Raw genomic sequence first — 26,291 nt, 5'->3', positions numbered from 1 at the left:
CAAATAGCTTTTTTTTTATTAGAGCATGCATAAAATATATATATATATATATATATACACACACACACTATTTTATCCATTTATCTCTTTAAAATAATATCTATAATTGAAGATGATCTAAATAGTAAAAGAGGAGAGATGCATGCATCGATTCTCAAATGAGGTACCATAACACCACGTTCCAAGAACATGTATATGACGGTATCTTCCCCTCTCCCTTTTTTTTCCCATCTACTTTCTTGCTTTGTGGGGCTCTTCTTTTTGGAGTGAATATATATATATTGAAGGTTTCGACACTGATTAATTACTAGCTAGTACAATGGAGGAGCTTCAAATTGCTAAAGCAGAAGCTGAGGTTCTTAACATGGTGAGCAACTGGGGCTATTACTCTACATTCGATCGATGGTTCTTATGACCCTAGAGGTTTCAATGGAAAGCTTGACAAAGAGGAAATACAATTTGCAAAGTTAGAGACAAGAACACAGCAGCTAGCAATGAAGCGTGCAAGTGCTACAAATCGTGATTTTCACACTGTTTTGGCTGAGGTTGAGCTTCGGGTTAGGGTTCAGCTTGCGGGGATTTTGGCGAAAACTATTGATCCGGTGCTTGCTGGATTGAAGAATTTGGTGATTGATGGAGGAGGGGTTTGTCAAGAAGAGCTGGAGATTGGAGAGGAAGCTAGGGTCAAGGAATGCATGCATAAATTTCATTGTTCTTGCATTTACAAGTGCTCGAGAAAGAAGAAAACCTGTCCTTTGTGCAGATACCAGATGGAAATATGATGTATGGAGCTTTCAGAATATTTTTTTTATTAGAGTGATCTTTTAAATGATTTTTTTACTGGTTTGCACAATATATTCGTGATCCATGGTATTCTTAACTCTTTTTTCTCTGATATTTGAATCCTCTCCTGAAATAACAAAGCAAGAACTGGAGAGTAAAATATTAACATGAAATGTTCGCAACAACCTGAAGGTGACATCTAGCTAGCGAATTCCTTTCATGCATGATTGATGAAACTAGAAAACAGCTTTATAGCAGTCCTGCTATATCATTTGCCTTTACAAAAAGCACTACGGGCATGCTGCGCTGTCGCAGGATGTCATAAACATTGTCTGGACCACCATTGCTAAAGGGACCCTGCCTAATCTGATTTACAATCAGAAATCAAGAATATCTCCAGAAAGAATTTTAACATCGAGGACAAAATTTGTACAAACTACAGAGTACACACCTGACGACATCAAGGGCAAAAGCAATTGGCTGCCACGATGAACTAAACTTCTTTCCACGTAGCAAAGGAGCATCACTAACAAAAGAAATACATTCTCTCAAACTGTACAGCCTTGTACAATCTTCATCAGGTGAATTGGTAGTCGCTGTCTTTTTGAGAGGTGATCTCACGAACCATTATACCATTTGAATCCATTAATTGCAAGTTCCTCATTCTGCCGAAGAATTCATCCTCGCTGAGACTAGATGGCCTCTCCATGGCAGACCTGCAGTAGACACGAAACATGAAGAATGTCAACAGAATTTTTAGCATTAATTGAAAATTTGAGGACAAGATTCAAAAAAGGGAAATAACACCATGTTGGCAGTGCAGTAAGCACAAAAATATTTTGACAATTAATCATCTAAATGAAACAGAGCTACATGTTTATAGGGTTTGGAACACAAATATCTATGAAAACTGAAAACAAAGTCAATTAACAAGTCAGCATCTCGACCAAACATGGGCATACGGCATCCTCCTTTACAAGCTTGGACACCTAGCATTTCCTGAACTTTGAACTTCACACCGAACATAATTAGCCTTGATGTGACAGGAGAGCAGTGTGAAGTCTCACGATCAGAGGGTTAACATTCTGCATCTTACAAGAAGCGGCTTATATCTTATTTAACAACCAGCCAAGTTATTCGTGAAAACAAGCTTAACCAATGTTTTTCACAAAAAAATTATTCAAACAAGTATTCATGACAAGTCTGTGAGCATCGATTTGTTTCAGATACATATAACCTCCCAATGTCTATTGGCACATCCAATGCTCCTACAACTTCAGTGAAAGCAATGCCCGTGGCCATGTTCTCTGGATTCTAATGCACTTCTATATATGCTTGATGGATAATTGGTACTATATTGATGCATAATTAAAAAGCAATCTGCCTGACACTTCTCCCTCCTCTCTTTCCACCCAACTCTTCAGAAAAAAGGCTTTGCGGGGCCATGGACCCTGAAATAGTTTTAAATTGCGGTTGCAAGTTTCCTATCTGTGCTAGCCATCATGACAACTAGAGGTCTCATGCCAGTTCACTTGAAAGGAGAGACAAAGAAAAAATTACGAACCACCACAACCATGTCAGAGTAGAATTAGTGATGTAAAGCTGCACTAACCATCTAAACAGTTATTTCTTTCAATTGAAATAAAACAACTTTGGAAATTAAAAATTTGCTAAGCTAAATGTATCACCAGACATGGATACTGTCTTATAATTCTCTTTTGTGGAAATTTGCAGATTCATTAAAGATTTTAAGTCCATCAAATTTGAAAAAACATGCACAACATATACACACAACACGCTACACTGAGAACATAAATAAGAGTGCACAAAAAAGAAAGATAAAATAAAATTATTGTTGCATATAGAAATGTTTACCAACCGTTTAGTCAGATTTTTCCTTCGACGTATTTGAGAAAACGATGCTTTTGCCACATGTTCTTGCTGTGGAAAGTCAACTCTGAATCTTTTTGCAACCTTCAATATTAAGCCAAAAAGGAGGAGGTATCAAAATCAATGTACACAAATACAAAGAGTAATGTGTGATTTAGATGTATATTGATGAATGTGCATACAACATATGCAGGATTCATTCAAAATATTCCCATAAGTGATCGACATCATAAACTCACAGTTGTTTCATCTGTTGGATGCCTCTTTACTCTAACTGGGTCGTGAGAGCCTTTCATTCTTTTCATTTCTCCATGAAGTTTGTCCTCCTACACATACCCAATGTACAACTTGATATTAAGATAAATATGTTAGCATGGATCTGTTCTACAATACCACAAGCAGAAAGATGTAAAGTAATAAGAGAACCTTTTCCATGATCGTACACCGTGCTCTCTCCTCTGTATCAAGAGATTTTCCATATCCACGCATCAAGTGCAGATGCTTGGACGTGTAATTATTCCTTTGAACTATCTTAGGATTGTCATTATCACAGTCATGCAACCAAGCTTCTGTCTTTTCACTATTAACTCTCCTACCACTGGGACCAAGATGGGTTGAAAGAGAATCCGATCTTCTCCCCTCAAAACCATGCTTAGAGCTCATCCTATAATGTCTTTTGTTTACATAGGCTGATGTTTCACCAGCAAGATCATCGGGGATATCCATGGCAGAGTTCCCGCCAGCATTAGAATTGGAACCATTATAGGTAGGCTTCTGTTCTAGATGGTGATGAGATTTTCTATCATGAGAATCAGAGGGCTCGGGATTACAATTTGCTCCCTCTGTATACGAATCATGAGAACTCATCTTGGTGCTATATACTTCATATCTCTGCAAGGGTATCAAACAAGTATAATAAGAAATCATGTATCAAGAGGTAAGAAAAATACTACAAAAATGGGATTCCATTTCAGATGCAATTCAAGCACCATGTGATTCCATGAAAGCACTGATGGAGGTTTGACTATGAGCTCTCATCAGAGCTTCAGAAAAACTATTATAACTTCACCACTGTGAGTATATACAGGGACTATAGGGACTCATTTGAAGTACAAGATATGGAAGATGGTGGAATGGAGTCTGCGGAATCATATAAAAAAATACCTTGTTCCATAACATTTTAAGGTCTAACTGAACCTTTCTTTGGAACATACTGAAATGAGGAAGGAAACATGTTGTGAGCATAATTGCTGGTGGTGCTGGTGCATGATTGGTGGTATATTGGAAATAAAAGTAAAGTGAAAGTCACAGTGGTGATAAACATGGGATGGCAGACATCATTGGAAGTGATGGAAAGGCGGAGGATATAAAGGTTTCCAGCATGGACGAGCAGAACTTGAGCCTCGAACTAATTTATACCAACCATCATACTATAATTGTCATAGTTCCCCAATTCCAGAATCAAGTTCAGCATAGAATTACAAATGACACCTGTTCCAGATTTCAATATGTAAAACTAGTTGCAGCCTAATTAGCTTTTATCTGTCAAAAGTGACTGCCCACCATTTTGTTTGCACCATATAACTCAACTCAACTAATTCTCCATGCTATCAATCCCACTACATTGGACAAAGCAACTGGTAAAAAAATCTAACCCTCATTTCTGTAATGATTAATGTGATAAATGAGTGTGCATAACATAATATCAATATGTTGCTAGACTCTAAGGCCAACAAAATGCATTGGAAGATCTACTCACAGCGCCAAGACTGGATTGCTTTCGAACCCCAGAAACATCAGGAGAACAAATCTGAGCAAGATCTCCCACATAGATTGGTCCTGGAAAAATGGTTGGCATGAAACAGCATATAAAAGTGAACAAGACTCAAGTGTACATAGTTATAACTAAGAAAAAGGAGTATTGTTATCAAATTATACTGAAGTATATGCCAACAATGCGAGTGAAGTGAGGACTCAAAGCTTCCTCTAGCAGTTGCAGAAAGTGGGTATCAAGAGGAAACCAAAAGATAAACTACAGCACCCAGCATCAAACGTAAATGTCATGGCAAGCCATTTCCAATGAAGAATGTATAATGTATATTGCAAGTCTAAGTAGGTACAGAAACAAATGGGCTATTAGCACGCATCAGAAATTTACATTTAATGCAAATGCTACTGAAGTAATGCTGTATTTAAAAAAGTAAGAGGTATCTTATCTGCAACTGAACCCATCAAATCATACAAATGGAATCAAAAGAATTCCCATTTTCTCATCACAACACCTTCCTCTAAGTAAGACACTGAGAATCAGAGAAAGCTTGAAAAGAATATAAACTAGAAAAGCAAAATTTATTTGACATCTCCTTCTGCCTGCAGAAATTGCATGGAATTCCTTGGAAGGAGGTTATTAGAACTTACCATTGACTGGATCTCTACTTGGGGATGCAAAAGCACCAGGAGGTAGTGGCTGGAATTCAACACCTAGTGGTGGACCATCCTCCTTATAATGCCTGCCCAATTGCATCTTGACAGCAGTAATAGCAGCATTCTCAATTTCACCCTTCACTTTCAAATATCCTGATGGTTTATACCCAAAACTATCAGTACCCTTGGGAATTAATGGCATGGCAGCTCCATTCTGTGCTAGGTATTTTGAGGTTTCTGCATCATAAGGATCCTCTCTTTGACAAACAAACTTATCTTGCAAGGATGAGCTACTTCCTGAAGACATATTATCAATGCCAGTAACATTCCCTGTATAGCGACTCGTACGGTCATAGGTTAGATCAGCAGGATGAAAATCTCGACCATAAAGTCTCTGGCTTTCAACTTCCCTTGGATCAAGATTCCTATAATCACCTTGTTTGGTACTGCCACATGAATCTTGCCTCAACCCACTCCCTCGATCCTGAATAATACCGCTAGATCGATCTTGTCGTCCATTAGTGCATACTTCATCTCTCAATCTTTTGTCTTTTAGCCTTCTGTGGCAAAACCAGCTAGATATTTGCTTTTCTGTCAACCCTATTTGGTCTGCAAGTTCTGATTTCATTTCCTCGGTGGGATATTTGTGCTCTGTGAAAAAGCAAAAAAATCACTTCAAGAACATAATGACTAACATCAGTGGGTTAAATAAATTTTGTGAGAGAAGCAATGATACCATTATAAAAGTTCTCCAAAGCAACAACCTGGGCTGGTGTCTTGACTGTCCTTTTCAAATTCTTCTCTGGAGAAACTCTATTCTCTCCAAAATGCACTTCACTTGATTCTGAACATTGATTATTTTTTTTACACGACAAAATAAAAAATGAACATATACAAGTAAAGAGTAAAGACACCAAATGGCACGTATAAGTTTCCCTATAGCTGCTAGGGTTGTACTAGAAAATCAAGCCATTGAGTTGAAACAGTGATGTACGGATAGGGATATATCAGGTACAAAAGAAAAATAAAGAAGCTGTAGAAATTATGCTATGGTGTATGAACTGAGGAAGGGACAACACCTATTTAACACAGGAAAACCGAGTTAGTTACTCAAGTAAGCTGTAGAAATCTACATTCGCAATATTTCATCAGAAAGGATATTAAATGCACAATTTTGTGGAGAAGGTCATATAAATGGGGTTAATCATGGTGAATGATGAATCCCAGTTTGACTAGAGTGGATTTGGCCAAGCAAAGGAAGTAGGTCGCATGTGGCTTTAACTAACAAAGCAAACATAAAATGCCACTTCTCATGAACTATTCAGAGTACTTTGAAGGGTATTTACTATGCTTTTGTTTGTTCAGGGAAAGCAAGCACGTGATTTCATGGATGTAAGCCATAACAAGATAGCCAAAACCGGGTTTACTTGCAGAACAATTGTGATTCAAGATAACTCTCACGTTACATTCGGAACAATCATGATTCACACTCACATTCTGTGTTCACGGAGTAACCCAGTTGGATTCTATATAAATTTTTCCAATTCCACAGAATTATTCAAGGAATTCTCAATCAGCAAACCGAGGTTAATCTTTCACAATATCTTTGAAGAGCCATACGTTCCATCCAAAACCCCAGAAGCATTCGGAACACGAAACACACATTATTACAAGCATCCAACCTTAAGATTCCCGAGAATTTTTTTTACTGGAATGACAAAATTCAGATTTGTGATAATTAACAATGAAAAACTTCTTGCTTCACCTGAAAAAATTGCCGACATGTTTTGTTTGCAAGCCAAAATAGGAACATAAATGAAAAAGGAAAGTTCAACTACATATAGCCAAAGTTTCCATCATCTGAGACACAATCAAAATCCCATTTCACACACAATTCCAGTTTCCTCAAAAACCAAAAACATCCTTAAAGGAAATTCTAACAGTTAGTTTGTCTTGCTGATCCCAACGTAACCCTTGTTGTCCATGCAAGAAAAATTCTAATAACCCACAAAAAAGAAAAAAGAAAATTCAACAAGTGCATGAAATGATCATAAGATTGGCGAAAAGAGAGTGAGATAGAGGTATATATTAGTTTTACCTTCCATGGTTGTTGAATTTCAGGGGATTCTCTCTTCCTGTGGCTTTGATTGACTCAAAAAGAGAACCCCATTAGACCAATAAAGTCAGAAAACACAAACTAAATGAGAAAATGCAAAATGGGTAAGGTTCGATTGGGTGGAACTCCAATCTCTTCTTTGATATTTTTTGAGAGAGAAAAAGAAGGGTTGCTTTGGTAGGAGATGGAAAGGCAGACTTATAGAAAGAGGGAATTGAATTCACTGACTCTTTCCCTCTAATTTATTGTTGTTCTCTGTAGTAGCGTTTGATTAAATTCTTTGTTCAAAATTAAATTAAATAAATTTGTTTTTTACATGTTTTTTTGTTCTATTCAATTATTGTCGTGTTTATCTTCCTTTTCCCAGTCTCTTATTTCTCCCAATCTTTTATTATTTCCCAGAAAATCAAACCTTCGTAAAGTAAAGTAAAGTAAAATTAAAACACGCTAATCTCCTGTCCTGTCCTGTCCTGTCCTGTCCTGTCTGCACGGCCTATTTTCTTCTGTTACTTCCCAGGCGTGCTTTAATCGTAGGTCGGATCGAGAGGGTTAATAGGTTTTTTCTTTTTCGTGTTTTAAAAAGAATTTAATTGTTTTTATGTTTTTATTTATTTAAATTTAATTTTTATATATTTTTAAATTATTTTAATATAATGATATTAAAAATAATTTTAAAAAAATATTATTTTAATATATTTTTAAATAAAAAATATTTTATAAAACAACTGTTATTATAAATATTTTGAAATATATTTATAACCGTGTTTTTTTAAAAAAATATTTGTTTAAAATTAATTTTTTTATTAAATTATTGTAAAAAATATTTTTAATATATATATATATATATATTTTTAAATAAAAAATATTTTAAAAAATACCTATCGATATACTCTTAAGCACCTTTTAAAATTACTGGGTGATGATAAATTGATGAGGTAGCTAATTTTAAATTTCTTTTGAATTGTGAAAATAGAGAAATAGAACTACATTCCTCTTGCATTTGCCGGTTAAACATGGAAATGCTGAATAATTACAAATAAAATTAAAAGACATCAGTGTCGTGGATTGTGCACAGTATAATTAATTGTAAAATAATTGATGCTTTCCATAAAAAACCAAATAAGTGAACGAACACTCAGAGATAATTTTATATTTTCATATCTTTATTTTACAATATAATTACTCATGTATCTTTGAAAAAAAATAAAAACACAAGAATTTTTTGAAATTTCATATTTTTGTATTTTGATTACCCCGGTAATCTTTTGGGCCAACTTTTTCTTACCTAAAGTAAAAGGGTATTTTTTATTTTGTGGCCTCATTTTTTTTTAAATTATTGTGTTAGGTAGGGATATTATATTTTTTTATAAATAAAAAAATGACTAGCATGTATATCACCTCCACGACAGTTGGTATCCTTCATAGATTGCATCCAAAGCAGCGCGCCACCCTTCATATAATAGGATGGTGCATGTCAACTATAAGGATACGACAAAGCTACAATGACAACTTTCTTTTTTTTCTCTCTCCTCCACCTTAAAAATATATGCTGATCTTGAAAAATTACAAAGTGGTCTTCAATCTTGTAATTTTATTAAAATTAATTTAGTTGTTTTTTAATTCTATCATTGACATTTGATTTTTTATGTTTTTTCTTGTCAAATTTAATTCTTATTTTTTATTCTTATTTGTTTTTCTTTTAATTTTTTTTTCTAATTGAATTTTGTTTTTCAATTTTATCCATAAAATCCTTTGATTTTTTATGTTTTTTCTTATCAAATTTAATTCTTATTCTTTGATTCATATTTTTTTTTACTTTTATTTTTTTAATTAAGTTTTATTTTTCAATTTCATCCCTGATCATTTGATTATTTTTTTTTTGTTGAGTTTGATTTTCATCCTCGTTCATATTATTGCAATTCCTTTTATTTTTTAGTCGTCTTCTTGGTTGATTGTTTTTACATGTTTTTTTTACGTGCATGAAGTAAAAATGATATTGTTTTAATAAAAAATGATAAAATAAAAAATCAACGGGTGTTCTTATCGCTTCATTTTTTTATTAAGCTAAAAAGTGAAAATGATATTATTTTGAAAAAAAAATAATAGAGAAAAAAAATCAATTATGATCCTCTTTCTTTTTATTGGTTTTTGTTGTTTTGGATTTTTTTTTAGTTTTTTTTTTTAATTTCATCTATTTCCATTTGATTTTGTTTTGTTTGTATGTCAAATACAATACTTGTTCTTTTAATTGTTTTTTTTTTCATTTTTTTTTTTTTTTTATTTCAATTTTGTCTCTCAATATTTTATTTCATCTTTTTTTATATATAGATTTAGTCTCTATTTTTTTATTGCTCTTTTTAAATTATTTTTTTTTAAAAAAAATTCTTTCAGTCTTGTCCCTTGACATTGTATTTCACTTGTTTTTTAATCCAATTTTAGTTTTTATTTTTTTAATTGTCATTTTTTATCCCTTATTTTATTTTATTTTTCAGTTAAATCACTCATTATTTTATCTGAATAGTTTTTATATCAAGTACAATCCTCATTGTGTAACTACCATTTGTTTTCTTTTTAATTTCTTTACGGTTAAGAAATTTGTTTATAATTTTTTTTAGTATTTTGTATGGTCATCTCGGCCTCATTGATAGAGTTATTAGTTTAAAAAACTAGCTCGATTTAACTTTTTATTTTATTTTATTTTATTCTTTGACATTAAACTATTGCCCTTGAACTTTTTTATTTTCCCTTTCCTTCATCTAGGGCTATCCCAAATCGTTAGCTAGTCAAGTTAACCTGAATCCATTTAAGTTATTGTTAGGAAATCCAGGGTTATTTTGTTTTATTACTTATTAAAGATAAAATAGTCTCTTCAATTTTTTTTTTAAAAAAATATATATACAATTTCTTTGTATTTAGGTTAAATTAATATTTTTTCAGTAATTCATTACATCATACAGTATAAATGAAACCCTAAATTCTTTTCTTTATTTTTTTTGGATTATTTAATAGCTATCATTATTTAAATATTTTTTTATATTTAAAAAATTAACCTGACCTGTAGCCTAACACGTTCAATATATATATATATAGTAAGTTAAATATATTTTTTGTACTTGATATAATATATTAATAATTAGTACTTTGCGTGCTTGCCTTGCTTGTTGGTAAGGCATTTTTAAGTGATCATCTATCACACAACAGTTTGCAAGATAACTCTACAAAACAAAAACGAATTAAAGCTAAAAAGGACTGGAAAGATGAATTGGTATTTGAATTGTGAAGATGAAGGGAGTGTTTCTTTTCGTAGCTTATCTTATTTTTTTTACGTGTTTTTTAAATTATATTTCATCTAAAAAATTATTAAATTAATTATTAAATATATTTTTTAAAATTTTAATATTCTAACATCACAAAATAAAAGAATAAAAAACAATCAATTGAAATACAATTTTATAAAAGCATCATACATGTATTACCATGAAGTAAAGGTGAATCATCCCTCCACTTATTACATTCCATAAGAGTGAATTTGAGAGCAAGGTAAAAGTTATTTTAAAAAATATTTTTTATTTTAAAATATATTAAAATAATATATTTTTAATTTTTAAAATGTTATTTTTAATACAAACACAATAAAATAGTCTAAAAATACTAAAAAATATTAATTTAAAGCTAAAAAAAATTCAAAAGATGACCTAAATCAAACATCTCTTTCATCCCTCCAAAGTCCAAACCCGTCCATCTTCTTTCAAGTCCTTCCATGGAGTTAAATTTTAAAACAACCTTATCTTCTTAATAAGGAGTCAAGATGTCTGCTGTCCATGCAGGATTTTGGATATTTGAAGTTTGTTTTAGATTATTAATTACGTGATTAACTGAGTCATTACACGTGGCTGATCTTGGAAAGAACGAATATATATGATTATATTGAATGGTGAGTATAGATTTGCTTACGGGACAAGAGAACTAAAAAAAATCAAGTCGTAATTACTGAATTAAGTTTTATACGTGATAATAAGTTTTTATTATCATTACAAACAAATAGATATTTCTTAATTCAAGAAAGATAATAATTTTCCAAAACCTTTTGTTTCCCCTTACCGATATAATCAAGCTATCCCCTGTAATAAAACAAAATCTCTTCCATTAATAGATTAAAGTGTTCACGATAATAATTATAAAGAATATAGTTTAATTGATTAGATTTTATATTTATTCTTTAAAAATTATTAATTTAAATTTTATAAACCTCAAGATCACTTAAAATTTTTATAATTATTAATTTTAAGATTTATTGGATTAGTCAATTGCATACCATCTAATCTAAACATTCAAATTAATCTAAAAAAATAAAAGTCTTGCAATGTTAATAAATATTTTTTTTCTCATTCCAAAAGGCAAAATACATTTGAAAAACAAATTTTGGGAATGATGCTCTCTCAAAAAAAAAAAAAAACTCTCGCTACCATGCTCTTCCTCGTAAGTCTCTCCACATATGTTGCATGGGATATTCCCATGCTGATTTTTTTCATGATTGTACTCTTTGTTTCTTTTCTTTTTTTATTATTTCTTTTTGAACCAGTAAAAATAATAAGTTTTCTCACTTTCTATTTTATTCACTGATGTTCTATCACAAGTCTTGATCTTCGCCATGGTTTCTTCGAAGCCTGTAAAATCGAACAAATATATCTACCCACAATTGTAAAAAAATAAAATAAAATAAAAAATTGTCATGCCCTCTTGGCAAGGTAAGTTGGGGAATTTTAATTATTTTTTGTAAATAGATAGACTGTGGTCTCTTTACTTTTTAATTTTGTGTTTGTGTTTCATATTTATAAATTTGTAAATTCAAGTAAATTCTCTATCATAATAAATATAAAAGAGACACGCTATTTTATATTTTTATATCATGCGCTCACATGTATTTCAAAACTTAGAATATGGTTTTAAGTTCTTCATGCTTATGCATGATGAAGAGGTGGTTGAATGATAATTAGGTTCACTAAAACACTTGTAAAACAAGTCTCTCTAGTAGATTAGAGACTCTTCAATGACTGTAAAAATAGAACTATGAGCTTGGAAAGACAATTATATATTAATTATATCAAATATAAATTTTTAAAAATAAAAAATATTTTTAAAAATAATCTCTACTGCCTTAATGAATCCCTAACCCTAATCCCAAAGCCCATGCCCCATTTTATAGCCATGAAAATTTGTCTAGTTGTACGGGGAGAAGGGTAGGATTATCTATTCATTTATCATCAATAACTTCATAAATCGATTAGGAGGTAAATGTCTCAAACATTGATGGGAGGATGTTGGGTATACATGAGACATCATGGTCGTTACTAATTAGACAAAAATAACCCTGGAGACATTCATGTATTTAATGAGACATTCTCGTGTATTCGTTTCTGCCATGGATATGAAATTACAGCAGGGAAACTTGGACAAGCTTAATAAGTTAAACTAATACCTTTACTAGTTTGGGATAAAAAAACACTTAACTGATTCAAATAAAATCTCGAGTTAATATGGTCAACTGGTCAACTTAGACGTGACCCGCAAAACACGCCCCCTCGATTTATTGATTTTTCTTGTTAATATTGTTGTTCTGATTTAAAAAAAATAAATTATTTAAGCTTCTTAACTAAAAATATTTTATAATATACAAGAGTAACTAATAATATATATATATATATATATATATATATACCCACCACTTACTCTATCCACTTACTCTATTAGATCCTCTCTTTTCATATATATATATATATATATATATATATACAACAGGAGATTGGAATGTCTCAGCCTAGATTCTCTCTTTTCGATACCAGTTTCTTTCTTTAAAGTAAACACAGGAAAACAACTCATATAATACCACTAATTACGAACACCATAAAATTACTCCCCGTAACTTGGGTCTTTTCTCATATTAGGTTTTTCAACCATGATGAGACGGACATTGAGAAGAAAGAGATGAACCAAAGAAAAAATTCCCAGTAGCAAGCAACCATGGCAAGTGTAGGGATTGAAGACAAGGCTAGGCAAAGTCCAATTAAATAAATTCCCAAATCCCTTAATGAGCTAGTGGTTAAACCATTTGGTCCGTCAGACCTCCACGGCAGAAGAGCAAGCAGCTCATCCTAGAGAGTCAAGCCGATCACCGCCAAATTGCAAACAAGCCTTTCCTCTCAAGGCCTCTCAAGTAAAATCATGGAGGCATAAAGAATCGAATAAAATGAACAAATGTCTTAAATGGTCCTACTGTAAAGAGGATAAATATGTTATTATTTTTTTTCGATTAATTCCAAAATCCGTTACACTGGTGTGCAGGTTGCATAAGTTAGCAAAAAGGTTGACAGTTACAGGATTTTGTGTCCTGATTGAAAACAAGCATATTTCTTCCCTGGCTCTACAAGAGTTTCAGTATCTGACGTTTTTTCCGATCATTCCACCTTTTTGCTAGAGCTGGTTTCACTACCTTCTTGAGATGATGCAGCAGTCTTGGACTCGTCAAACTCCATTAACTGCACATGATGTCCAAAGAAGTTACTATATCAGACAACAAAGTGTTGTTGAGATGAATTAGCAGGTGAAGAAATTTCTTAAAAAATAAAATGAAATAGAATGATGGTCGATGCAAGCAACAGAAATAAGGTCATAGAGGGTATTGAACAAACCGGCTTGACTTCACCATTCCATGCGACGTGAGCGGCTAAGAATCCTATAGCAGCTGGTACAATATACAAAAGTGCAGGCTGAAAGTAACAATACAAAAGCATGGCGGTGATTAAGGGATGATAATCCTGACCACGTAAAATGGAGAAGAAAAACAAAATAAAAGATCAAGTCAAGGCACCTGGGCAGCTTGGAACCAGTTCATGACAATAATCGTAAGGACCACACCAGCTGTATATCCAAGAAAAGCACTCTTAAAATACTGGCTGTCTTTTCCTCTAGACACATCAAATCGCAGTGCCAGAGCTACAAAAATACCTGAAAGGGAAAAAACATATAAACAACCAATGTAAGAACCTAAAAGTAGATGATCACTCTATAGTGTGCTTCCTATTAGCAGCTAATTCTGTAACCAAAACAAAATCTATATGGCCCCGTGTCTTCACCTTTCTGATGCTAAAATCAGAATATTGGCTGCCCTTTATACATGCATCTGGTATAAAAAGATTATGCAAACCTCTCTGTCTAGCTACTGCACAGGTATTTTTTCAGTTATGCAGTTTCCTTCAAAGATTCAATTCGATTTCTTTCAAAGGAAAGACCCAATAGAAGACCAACCATATGTTTCCCTAAATTTTTATTATTTAACCTGAAAAGGAAATTCAATGAACAAAATTTTCAACTAATCATAGAGACCAAATACAGCTGTTTATCATCATAGCAAATAGCAAGTAGCCTGCTGAACTCGACACCTTACCAGGAATCACAATGTCACCAAGTCCAAGCATGGAAAATGGTCTTGCCGTATCAGCTGTGGGGAACAAAAGCTACAGAAGAATAGAATAGGCATGTAATTAGACTGCTGCAACAAATCATATCAAAAGCTTCAATATCAACAAACACCATTTTTACAGGAAGTTTTGATATCAGGCAAGACACATAAGCTCAAAAACAAACCTTTATAGGAGCATCAAAAGATTTTGCAACGCTAACCATAACAGGAGTGAAGAAAACCCAGAAAATGTCATATACAAAAAGTCCAGCCTGCCATAAATAAGTATAAAAAGATCAAATATCAGAAGAATTACTAATTGCATGGAAAAAATGACCAGGAGCTAATTCGTAAGGCAACAGATTCACTTGCACATTGGTCTAATTCAGCAATCATATATCAAGAAACCCACCATAGTGTCATCAATGAAAAAAACAGTTACAATATAATATGGCATAAATGATAAAATCAACCTCTGTTTTGAAACTCATGACAAGGAGTTGAGGACCAAGAAATGTTAAATTTTCCAACTTTTGGAATTTTATGCATTCAACCATTATGAACATTTTACTCATTGCTATATTTGACTTTTCAAAAGGAAAAAGGAAGGAAAAGGAAAGTTACATGACCATTCACAACATTTAATAGGAAGGGTCATGCATTGTGTTATAGTAATCTAATGGAAAATGGCGCTTCCCTCACCTGAAATAAGGTTTCTTTGGCCCATTAAGAGGCATTACTCATTCACTAATTTAGGGGTATTATGTCGTATAAAAGGATAACAAGAAAAAAGGACAGAAAACTTTCCTTTCCTCTATAACGTTACTTAACAGAACATCAGAAGACTTGAGTGCAAGCTTTCAAATCATAAACCACATATAGATCTTCAAACTTAGGTATTGTTCTTTTCTTACCTTACATCATATGTTCATCAAAATAAATTGATTAGTATGGTAAGAAATGTTAATACCTAAACTTGAAGATGCATCCATGGTTCTAGGGTTTAAAGCATCTTCTTAAATCTTCTATTTTTTGTATGCAAAGTAATGGCATAATGAGTGAGAGAAGTAAAGTTTATTACCACCCACTACCACTTAATCCAATACTACACTAACTTAAACTTTTGTACAAAATAAGATCATACGATAAGAGTCCAGGATATGGTCTCTTGATGGACTAGAGAGACACTATTTAATGTTGAGAGTGGGGGCCTTATCCTCTAGATTACACGAGGAAAATGCAAGCACCTTTATTCTGAGGAAATAAATTCTCGAGGGAAAGATATTTAAGAAACATATGAAATTTAAAGAATATCTACATTCTGTAACTTATGCTGCGTATAGACATAAGTTAAGTTGACTAATGTAACAAACTAGCTACATCTGTAATTGTATGACCAATAGTTATCCAGAAAATATATATGTGAACTCCACAATCAGAGAACTAACCAAGAGGATGGCGCCAGTCTTAAAAGAACCAAGGGAAAGCATTTCAATCCCCTGCAAAAGAAGCATCACAAAATCAAATCGCTTAAAAGCAGTCCATATTTAATAACTATATCAATCACAGGTACTTTTGCTGAAAAATATCTCACAGATCATAAGTAAACACATAATAATCTCAATAAAATCCTATTTCCAAGGAACATTGGAATTTTGTGGTACACATACATAAGCCCTTAGCAAGTGTTAGTGTGTACAAGCATGGATGCTATTAAAAGCTTCACCTACTATATATTAGATTATATCAAGTATTCAGGGGAAAAGGTTGAAATTTATAAAACAAGCATACCCAAAGTTCTTAGCAATTTCAAGATGGTGACCAGAAGATACATAATTGGAAAGTAGAAACCTTCAATAGCAAATAAGACACTCTATAAATAATTTTATTCAGTATCCAAGAGGATATTCTACAAAACATAAAATAACTTCCAAAGCAATTGGAGATTAAAAAAAAAGGATACGAAGACAATTTTTTTCAAAAAGAGACATTGGCAACAATGAGAAATCTATTGACTGAATGATGCCAGACCTGAATGCAGAAAGCCAAGCCCAGAATATTGTTAGCAAGCCAATGCTTCTGGGAAGCATACCAAGCACAAAAGAATGTTCCAGGAATTGCCGCAACAATTTGAGATCTTGTGAACTCAATCTCCAAAGCTGGGGAAGAAAGGTACAAGGAAAAACATCATTTTGCATGATACAATGAAGACATCCTATGAATCAAAAGAAAAATCAAGGGAGCAGAAGACCAGTAATGCTTTATCATGCAGATAATAAAGCCTGTACAACTTGCAAAGCACCCATGTAAAAACTGGTCAAGAATATCCCAAAACAACTCGTCATCAATATACCTAAAGTACAGGTAGCAATTACAGCTCCAGGACACTAAGAACCGTGTTACTTTAATGGCCAAATAATCATGAATGTACAAGCAACTAACTTGTTAAAATCCAGTTTTTAAGACACGGGGATTGGGATCCAAAACAATGTCACTCACTATGAGCAGAAAGGATGTTTTCTCCTCATCCTTTTTTTCCACATGTACAGAAATAAAAAGATAGCCATTAAACTGTGATTTTACTTATCAAAATTCAAAAAAGATAACAATAGCATTCCCTTCCCTGCAAGCTAAAAATCAGTAAATAAGCATAAAATAAAGCAGCATGCAAGGACAATTAGCTGGAATTCAGTATTGAGTCAGGAAGCATTTATTTGCAGTTGAAATTCCAAGCTGCCACAAATAAGCAACCCAGCAGTATAGTATTTGATAACTGTGGTTATAAAATAATGATGGAAACCAGTTGAATTTTCAGAATCATTTAAGTGGACTTGAAATGTCTAGAGGATTCACAAGAACATCACTTACAGCGGAAATAAGGAAAATGCCAGGAAATGACATCATCATTCCAATGCTTAGGCAAATAACGTTTTATAGCTGGTAATAGTGTTGCCCTGAAAAAAATGAAAACAAGAAAACATGAGAATGATATAAACACTAGAAGGAAAATAATACTTCAGATATTTTGAACATATAAATTAGTAAAGATCAGGTGGAAAGAACATACGAAAGCGCGACAATTCCAAGCACGAAAAAGTAACAGGTCAGTACAGCATTAACCAAATCTTTTGAAAGAAATTTGAAGAGTAAGAATAATGATAACAGCATAGCACTCCCGACAAAGGGAAAGCGCATTGCATGTTCATTAGACATGGTTTCCTGCAAGATTAAACATGACGAATTTCAGACAAACACAATATGGATTTGCTGAACAGGAAATACACAGGAGAAAGTTATAAATGATAATGCTTGTTATACTTACTGAAGGTGGCGTAGGCTTGACAGATCGATAGCAGCCGACATAAACTGTCAGGCATGCAGTCAAGATCACATTTAAGTTGGGATCTACTTTCACAAAAAGTGGTGCCAATGTTAAACCTGCATTGAAGATCAGACACATGGGACCAACTTCGAGTCAAATTTCCAAAACGTAACAAACAAAAGGTGCTACCACATGCATCAGATTCTTGAAACAAAGAGCTATCATGTTCAGAAACCCCTTCTCTTTTTCTTAGGCCAATGCTTCAGAGAAAGTAGCCCTCCTGTTCTTTATACACATCAGAGTCAACCCTACATTTCCCACCATACTACAAGTATTCTGACATCCAAACTCAAAAGTTACGAAGAGTCCCCGGGACAACAAGATAAGCACACGTTTAATATGAATGATGGAAATTGACTAAGGAAGGCAATCTACAATGAGCAACACATTACTGTCAAGTTTGTCAAAGTAAGAAAAAAGACAATACCTGCTAAAGCCCAATTCGCAACTCGTTCACAATTCTTCATGTTCGTATTCTAACCAAGCACTTTGGAGATAGATTATTAAGCTAATCTACTACACTTCAACGATCAATTGAGAACCTATTGCCTCTTTACCATAAAAAAACCCTGCAATTTAAGTCAAGAAAAATAAAAATCAGAAAACAACCACTTAATAGGCTGATGAAATTTAAATAAAAGTCGACAGAGAGATCTTTTTTGTTTTCAAATTGGGATCAACAATTATACTCTATTTCAGTTACTAAATTTACAGATAAAGATAGAAAATGCTATACTGATCCCGGTTCGAATGTCATGTTAAACTGTCACGATAAGCAGAAAGGAGTAACTGATGTAAATCCCAAGATTTATAGCTTCAATTCCATTTTCTCCGTAAAAAATCAAAACTTTCTTTCTGTTCCTCGATTTTCTCAGCAACCAGAAAGGAATCAATAATCATAAGCCTAAATTTAAAGACAAAAGCACGTTTAGTTTGACAGAAAGAGATGTACCTGAAGAGGCTCTCTCTCTCTAACGGTTACTAGAGATACAGATCGGAGGGGCATAGAGAGGGAGAGAGAGGAAAATGAGATTTTTTTAATATTTGCAGAAAGAAATAGAGAGAGGGATAGGGTTTTACCAAAAGAGGCAGGTCAATGTGGAGTCAAAAGAGATACGGGTAAAAAATGCTTGGTAAAAAATTACTGCCATCAATCATCCTGCATGTCTGTCACGTAAACTTTTATTGGCAGCCATGAAATTAGGAGTTTATGTGGAAGGGAATACTTTCAGAATACGTGCCTTGTTATTATTTGACTGTTGTGATGTAATAAGTGACGGGCCCTTATGGATATGCTCGAAGTAATTAATTTGGTAGTTCAGAAAAAAAAAAAAAAAAAAAAAAACAACGTCACCAGTCAGGAAGTTGTTTACGTATTTCTTTAGACCACGTATGGTGAAGTTTGCTATCCAATAACATTTTCCCATGTCAGCAACAAAAAATAATTGTCTTGCTTTCATTCTTGTTTTGAGATATATAGTATTAATGGGTGTTTCCGTTTTAATTTTTTTTAAATATATTAAAATAATATTTTAAAAATTTTATTTTTAATAACAGCACATAAAAATAATTTAAAAAGTAAATAAATTTTAGCCAGCTCATCCCAAACAAAAGTTTAGAACTTGTCTGTTTTAGTAGTAAAAAAATATTTATTTTTAAATTTTTAGATTGTTTTTAATATATTAATGTTAAAAATAAATTTTTAAAAATAAAAAAAATATTATTTTAATATTTTTGTATAAAAAATATTTTGATTGAAGAACATAAACTTTCCCATAAGCCAAAACTCCTGTTGTCTTTTTTATTTCTAGTATTGTTTTAGAGATCATCATGTAAATGGGAAACAAATTGTATAAAATATCTCAAATTGAAAATATTTTCAATGTCTCATTGCAAGCTTGCATAATGATAAATTTTTTCAATAATAATTAAATTATATCAAATTTACATGTTTTGTTGCGTGTGTGTATATAAATAGTTGACATATTAAAAAATTAACTTGTGTTAAATTTTTTATTAGATTATTTTTTAAATTAATTTCTAGAAAAAAAAAAGTATTATTTAATATGAGAATTATTTGGAAGTTGGCTTTCTTAGTTTATTTTTATTTGTATTATAAAAAATTATTATAATCTTATAAATCAAGATGCAGACCTAATATGAATCTAAATTAAATTAAATTGATTTAATATAATGTTGTTATAATATTTTTTTAAAAAAAGTATTATTTTAATCAAATTATATTTTTTATAATTTTTTTTCTGTTATCCAATTTATCTTTAAACTCAATAAGTTACCAGGTCACATTGAAATTAACCCCTAGCAATTTTATATTTTCTCTAACAACAAATAAATAAACACACTTGGATGTTCTTTTATATTTTAAAAATTCTTTCTTAGAACAATAGCATCGTGAAGGACAATAATATAATCCAAACTAATCATATCTTTTGTTGAAAAGAGACGATGCAAAACATTACGCGCGCAATATTTTACAAGACTAGTTTTTTGAAATCAGACCCACAGCGTAGAACACTTAGATTATAGAGTGCTGGTATAATTCGCTTTTCAGTATTCATCAGCCCGACGAAAAAGCTCCCAATGACGTCGTTTGCAAAGAAAATATTGATGTTTTACCAAAAATTAATTGACAAAATGCAAATTCAAGTATGCCTGAATAGGTACTTTGCACATCAGGTAGCAATAAAATTTTCCTTCGTGTTTCATGATCACTTACTGAACTCTCAAGCAACATGTTTTGCAACATCCATGATATCAACTAGGCGTCGCAAAGTTGCAAAGTATGAACTTGACTATATGATAAAGGAGCCATTGACTGTTACTTTTGATACAGCTTAAGTAAACTCATTTCACTTAAAAGAGAGAGGAGATACGGGCTTCAATTGAAAGTTAATTTACCCTTCATAAAAAGAAAAGAAAACAAGAACCATCATGGTCCTTTTGTGCTTCCAAGTTCTCACAATCTGAAAAGATGACACAGAAGACACATCTAATGAAAATAACCAAGAACCTGACCTCCCACATTCCGACTGATAGCCTCTTCATGATCCAATATACCATCCGGAGTTGTGACCACAACATAACCCCACTGGCGTGTAGGAAGATTTCGCAATCTGTAAGCTTCTATATCCTTTGCCTTAATGTCTTGCCTGTAAGTGAGAGCTCGACAATCAGTAACCCTGCCCTGTAATTCAACAGTTATCCTTCCCACTCTGTGTGGATCATAAACATGAAAGTTTTTTATATATCCCCTGTCTTTCATGATCTTAAGAAAAGAAGACATGACAGTAGAAATGGGCTGTAACTCCACAGTAGATTTACTTCTCCTCTCTGCGTTCACTATTGCCCTCAATGCATCGTTCAATATCCTTCTCCCCATGCTACTACTCTCTCTTCACAGCAAGCTGGAAAAATTAAATGCAAAGGAACTGTAATCCATCACACCATCAACATCAAATGTTGGAAGTACAAAATCATCAACCACGCATTTCAATCAATACCACACTAATTATGTTAATTGGATGTACAAAATCATTCAACCTGACTCCATCCTGACCCAAATCTAAACCCGAAAACTATAATTTCACCACTTACTATCACAGAATTAAGCAAATTATGAAATTTACCTACTAGTTTGTTTTTAACAATAATCCTATAGATATCAAGAAAGCATACGAGTGGACATAGTGCAGAGAAAAGGAGAACAGTGGACAAAAGTGCAAGTAACCAATTTTTGACAAAAGTTAATACATTTGCAACTGAGAAACTCATACAAAACTAGAACCTTTGTGCAACATTTTTTTGGATAAATTAAGGTGAGATTAAATAAAACCAGTAATCTTTGACAGGACCATTGTCTTTCTTTTCTATTTCTCTTGCCATCCATTCAAAGAGGATACATTGACGCCACTAGTTCCCAAACAAGGAAACGAGTCAGATTAAATTTCATTTCAATAAATTTATTCCAGGTCATCAGCCACACTGATGCCACTAGTTTCCAAACCAGGAAACTAGTCAAATTAAATTTCATTTCAATAATTTTATTCCTGGTTGCCCGTCACACTAACACAATGAATTTTCAAACCAGGAAACTAGTCAATTAAATATTATTCAGTACTCATATTCTTATTATTATGGAAACCTACTGCAATTGAAGCAATGATAATTAGTATCAAGGATTTAGGTAAAATTAATTGACAGAGGTGCAATGCACCTACCTCCTTCTGTGACTAACTAGTTTCCTTCTATAGCAGATGATCCTGCTCCAAGCACCTCTCATGCTTTGAATCAAGAGGTATTATTAGTATCATTTAATAGCTTCACTATAATGTGAGCTCTCATATCATTGCGAATTCCATTCACATAAGTTTATTTCCATGAATAAATTGAGGTTTCCGTTTAGTTTCCTTCATCTAATTTCCTCATTACAGTTTCCACACCAATTATCACTCATAATCAATGTTCAATATTTTATTCATAACTAACATTATAGACCTCGGGTTTGGGCGTGGCTTGACTTTTTTGAAAGCTAAAATATGAAACTACAACTTAACTGAAGGGACGAAAACCCAGTTCTGCCATTAACATACTCAAAATTACCCATTGTCGCACTTTATACAAATCTGTCCAGCAAGATTCAGTTTGACTTTGCTTCAGTTTTTAATCCATATCTAGAGTTTTATAACTCCAAAATAAGTAAGGTCAGATTTGTTTGAAAACTAACATCCCTAGCTACAACTTCCGAGAAACTTATTTCTGATTCTATCATTTTCAAGTTCTAATCTCATTGGGAAGTCAGGTGACAAAACTGTCCAGCTTCTCAATCTATGGATTTGACAATCAACCAAGTATTTTCATTCCATATTCCCTATAGCACCTTTAAGCACAATCCTCCAATTAACCAAATCTGTCCATCCCTAATGTTAGGTGTTTTCTCTTGGTTTTTTTCAGTGTTTAACATAATTTCTTCTAGTTTATCCCCTTCTCATGCTAACTTAACCCATTTACTTCAAAATCCTCATTTTCCAAAACTTATCTTTTCATCCTTGTTAATTCCATTACAACAATTTTATATTCTTCTCCCCCCCCTAATCTTATGAACTTGGCTGAATGGCCCCATTTGTTTTTCTTTGGATGTCCTCAATTTCACAGGTACATGTAAAAATTTCACACTAATTCCTCTAATTCATTAACACTTGTTCATACACTTACTCTCCATTCTACCATCCATTTTAGCAATGTATTGATGCTTCTAATTAAGGATCAATGGCAATAATTGTACTTACATCACTATACCACCATTCACCCACTTGTTAACACTTCACATTATAATTTTTAACTATATTTCCATCCCTCCTTTTTGTTCCCAAATCTGGCCAACACCAATATGCCCATTCATCCAAGTTCTTTTATTCCAATTACTTCATCTTTTTACATCATTCCCATATTTTCATTCTAAATATTAGTTATATGCTTTAAAGATGTGTTTACAACAAGTTCCTTCCTAGTCTTGCGCCATGAACACCCTTTCATGTATACAAGAACACACAATCCTTCCATTTATCCAAAGTTCCATTTTTAATCACAACTTACCCTACACAAGGCTTGTTAAACATTTAGCATTTCCCCTTTCAAATCATATCTATCACTCCCTTTTTTGTTCAAGGCTGGCCGGTTCTTAGGTTAGGAATTTCCACTTGGTTTCTTTCAATTTTCTTCTTTAGTTTCTTTAGTTTTGATTACACCTCTATTTTCAACATGCATGCAAACCCTATGGTTATAACATTTGGCGTTTTTCGTCATCTCCATCAAATGTTACCAAGAACACAATTTAAACAATGAAAATCATCTTACCAAACGAATTTGAGCCTAAGTTGTGGCTTCCTAGACAACTTCTTCCTCCTCTCCTTCTTCTTCAAGCTCACTTGATTTTTTTTTTCTTCCTTACTCTTCTCTATCTATCCCTCTTTCTCTTTCTCAATGGTTTCTAGTGTAGCTTCCTTCCTCACAAATTTACAATCTCACAACCATTTTGTTTTGCAAGGACATGCGATGGATTTGGTGAAGAAGAACAGAGGGCGCGGGCTGTTCTGGCCGGCACCTCTTAGAGAAGAAATGAGTTGATTTTTGTCTTATTGTATTTATACCTCCCCTTTAATTACCCTAGGCCTTTCCAACATCTTCAGGCTAACTTCCAGAATCATTTTTATCATCCATAATTATTCATTCAATGTATCCTAATATTTTATTTAATACCTCTTTATTAAATCTTTCTTATCAAATTTTCACCATTTTCCAGTCATCTTATTTGATTTATCGGGACTTTACAATCTTGTTCCACGGTCATCAGTCATCGTATTTATAATGTACCGGGATTTCACACATGTGTTGCTCAATTCTGGAATATAAAAGCTATCAAGCATTCCTTATTTCCCTGTGATAAAGAAATCTCCAATTTAACAAAGCATCAAAAAGTTATCCACATTTCACAGTATTCATAAACCTAAAACTGTCGAAACTGATTTGTTTAGCAAAGAAAGAAAATAATCATTTAACAGGCTGATAAAATTTACATAAAAATCGACAGAGAGACCTTTTTTTTTTTTTTTATCAAAATCAACAATTACACTCTATTTCAGTTACTAAATTTACAGATAAAGATAGAAAATGCTATGCTGATCCCGATTCAACAGCCATTCTGAACTGTTGAATAACTGATGTAAAAAAAAAGAATAACTGATGTAAGTCGCAAGATCGATAGCTTCAATTCCATTTTCACCGTAAAAAAATCAAAACTTTCTTTCTGTTTCTCAGTTTTCTCAGAAACCAAAAAGGAATCATTAAGCATAAGCCTAAACTTAATGAAAAAAATACGTAAAGTTTGACAGAAAGAGATGTACCTGAAGAGGCTCTCTCTCTAACGGTTACTGGAGATACAGATCGGAGGGGCGTAGAGAGAGATAAATATGAGATAAATGTTTATTGAGATAAAAATACTAAATATTTGCAGGATGAGTGATTATTGAGATAAGAAGAGAAACTCACTTTTTTTTAGAGAAAATCCGGAGATAAAGAAGACAATGGGGATTGGACTCAAACCCTTCTGTTTTCGTGTGTTGTCTGCTGGAAAGTGTTCGGCGGTTGAAAGAGGAGAAACCCTGGGTTCGTTATTGATTTTTCAAAATATATATACTTGGTATAAATGTGATTTTGTTAAACTTTAAGGTCATTATTGACTTTTGAGTAATGTTTTGGATAAGATAATGTAGTATCCATACCCAACTTCTTACCTTCAAATTTTAGGCTAAATTTGTTTATGTGCTGCATGCATTTTACCCTGTGACATATTTAATTTTAATTAATTAATATATATTATAATTTTATATGATTCTGCTAAAACCTCTTAATTACATTTTTATTTAGGAAAAAAACTATAACTTGTAATTTTTTAAAAGATTTTGCATATTTGGAATTATGGTCAAAATATTATTAGCTAAAAATTTAAATTTTTTGTTTAAAATTAATTTTTTAATTTTTTAATTTTGATATGCTGGTAAAAAATATAAAAAAGTATTATTTTTATATATTTTTAAATAAAAAAAATTATAATCATAAAAAAAATACTAAAATACCAAACTACACAATTAACTGAACCAAACACGAAATATCCATAAACTTTACTGTCCATTCAAGCGGGGTCGGCATCCATCCGGCGCAAGTGAAATTGCCAGACCAAACAACATTTTCGACGTTATCTCAGCAGCGAGCCATCCACCAATTCTCGTTTACCAACACAGAAATATTTCCAAGTTAGGTCCACGGGTACCGTACTTTTTTTAATCGAGTCCCTTAATCCATTTCCAATTCCTTTATTTTATGCACAAAAACACAAATTTTTTTAAGAGAAACTAGCATTTTCATTTTAAAAATTAGACAAAAAAGAGCCAGTTGGGTAATTTCCGATTGATTAAAAATAAAACACGAAAAATGAGTTAAAATGAATTTGAGTATAATTAAAAACTCCAAAAGAGATCATTGTTTCGCTATATATTGTGAGGTAATTCATTGTAAACTTTCACGGTGTAATTCGCTATATATTTTACACAAAATTTTTTATCTTGCTAGTAAGATAAAATAATATTTTTCAGGAATCCAAATGTTATTTGCAAATTGAATGGAAACAATTTAGTATTTTACAATTTTTTTATTATTATTAG

At 32.5% G+C, this 26,291-nt stretch overlaps 3 protein-coding genes across 10 annotated transcripts; all 3 read right to left on the bottom strand.

Annotated features, from left to right (window-relative positions):
• Nucleotides 1-916: 916 nt before the first annotated feature.
• LOC118027596 (uncharacterized) lies at nucleotides 917-7,625 on the bottom strand. Of its 5 annotated transcripts, XR_004683854.2 has the most exons (9): nucleotides 7,196-7,619; nucleotides 5,834-5,941; nucleotides 5,092-5,748; nucleotides 4,433-4,512; nucleotides 3,100-3,564; nucleotides 2,913-2,999; nucleotides 2,663-2,757; nucleotides 1,235-1,499; nucleotides 917-1,149 (listed from the first exon to the last, which is right to left on the bottom strand). XR_004683854.2 is itself a non-coding variant. In XM_035030986.1 (8 exons), exons 1-8 carry the CDS (start codon nucleotides 7,200-7,202, stop codon nucleotides 1,476-1,478), a joined length of 1,527 nt encoding a protein of 508 aa, XP_034886877.1. In that variant the 5' UTR covers nucleotides 7,203-7,621; the 3' UTR covers nucleotides 917-1,475. The 5 variants fall into 5 exon arrangements, 4 of the variants coding, with proteins under 4 accessions (XP_034886877.1, XP_034886876.1, XP_034886878.1 ...); XM_035030986.1 differs by having other exon boundaries at nucleotides 917-1,499; nucleotides 2,659-2,757; nucleotides 7,196-7,621; XM_035030985.2 differs by having other exon boundaries at nucleotides 917-1,499.
• A 5,848-nt stretch (nucleotides 7,626-13,473) lies between these two features.
• Nucleotides 13,474-19,155, bottom strand: LOC118027534 (signal peptide peptidase). The gene is made up of 12 exons (XM_035030908.2): nucleotides 19,007-19,155; nucleotides 18,482-18,623; nucleotides 17,995-18,110; nucleotides 17,740-17,891; nucleotides 17,541-17,626; nucleotides 16,704-16,831; nucleotides 16,121-16,171; nucleotides 14,858-14,944; nucleotides 14,658-14,727; nucleotides 14,082-14,218; nucleotides 13,903-13,980; nucleotides 13,474-13,749 (listed from the first exon to the last, which is right to left on the bottom strand). The coding sequence occupies exons 2-12, from the start codon at nucleotides 18,519-18,521 to the stop codon at nucleotides 13,669-13,671; spliced, it is 1,026 nt and encodes a 341-aa protein (XP_034886799.1). The 5' UTR covers nucleotides 18,522-18,623; nucleotides 19,007-19,155; the 3' UTR covers nucleotides 13,474-13,668.
• A 1,767-nt stretch (nucleotides 19,156-20,922) lies between these two features.
• On the bottom strand, nucleotides 20,923-25,247 carry LOC118027536 (small ribosomal subunit protein uS8my). 4 transcript variants are annotated; one of them, XM_035030914.2, is made up of 4 exons: nucleotides 25,120-25,243; nucleotides 24,975-25,001; nucleotides 22,293-22,355; nucleotides 20,923-21,479 (listed from the first exon to the last, which is right to left on the bottom strand). In XM_035030914.2, exon 4 carries the CDS (start codon nucleotides 21,452-21,454, stop codon nucleotides 21,065-21,067), a length of 390 nt encoding a protein of 129 aa, XP_034886805.1. In that variant the 5' UTR covers nucleotides 21,455-21,479; nucleotides 22,293-22,355; nucleotides 24,975-25,001; nucleotides 25,120-25,243; the 3' UTR covers nucleotides 20,923-21,064. The 4 variants fall into 4 exon arrangements, with proteins under 4 accessions (XP_034886805.1, XP_034886804.1, XP_073267626.1 ...); XM_035030913.2 differs by lacking the exon at nucleotides 22,293-22,355; XM_073411525.1 differs by lacking the exon at nucleotides 25,120-25,243 and having other exon boundaries at nucleotides 24,975-25,096.
• Nucleotides 25,248-26,291: the final 1,044 nt, after the last annotated feature.

Source organism: Populus alba, chromosome 9 (genome assembly GCF_005239225.2).
Source record: "Populus alba chromosome 9, ASM523922v2, whole genome shotgun sequence".
Classification (NCBI taxonomy): Eukaryota; Viridiplantae; Streptophyta; class Magnoliopsida; order Malpighiales; family Salicaceae; genus Populus; species Populus alba.
The sequence above is the reverse complement of the archived record's forward strand: the minus strand, read 5'-3'. Positions and strand labels throughout refer to the sequence as shown.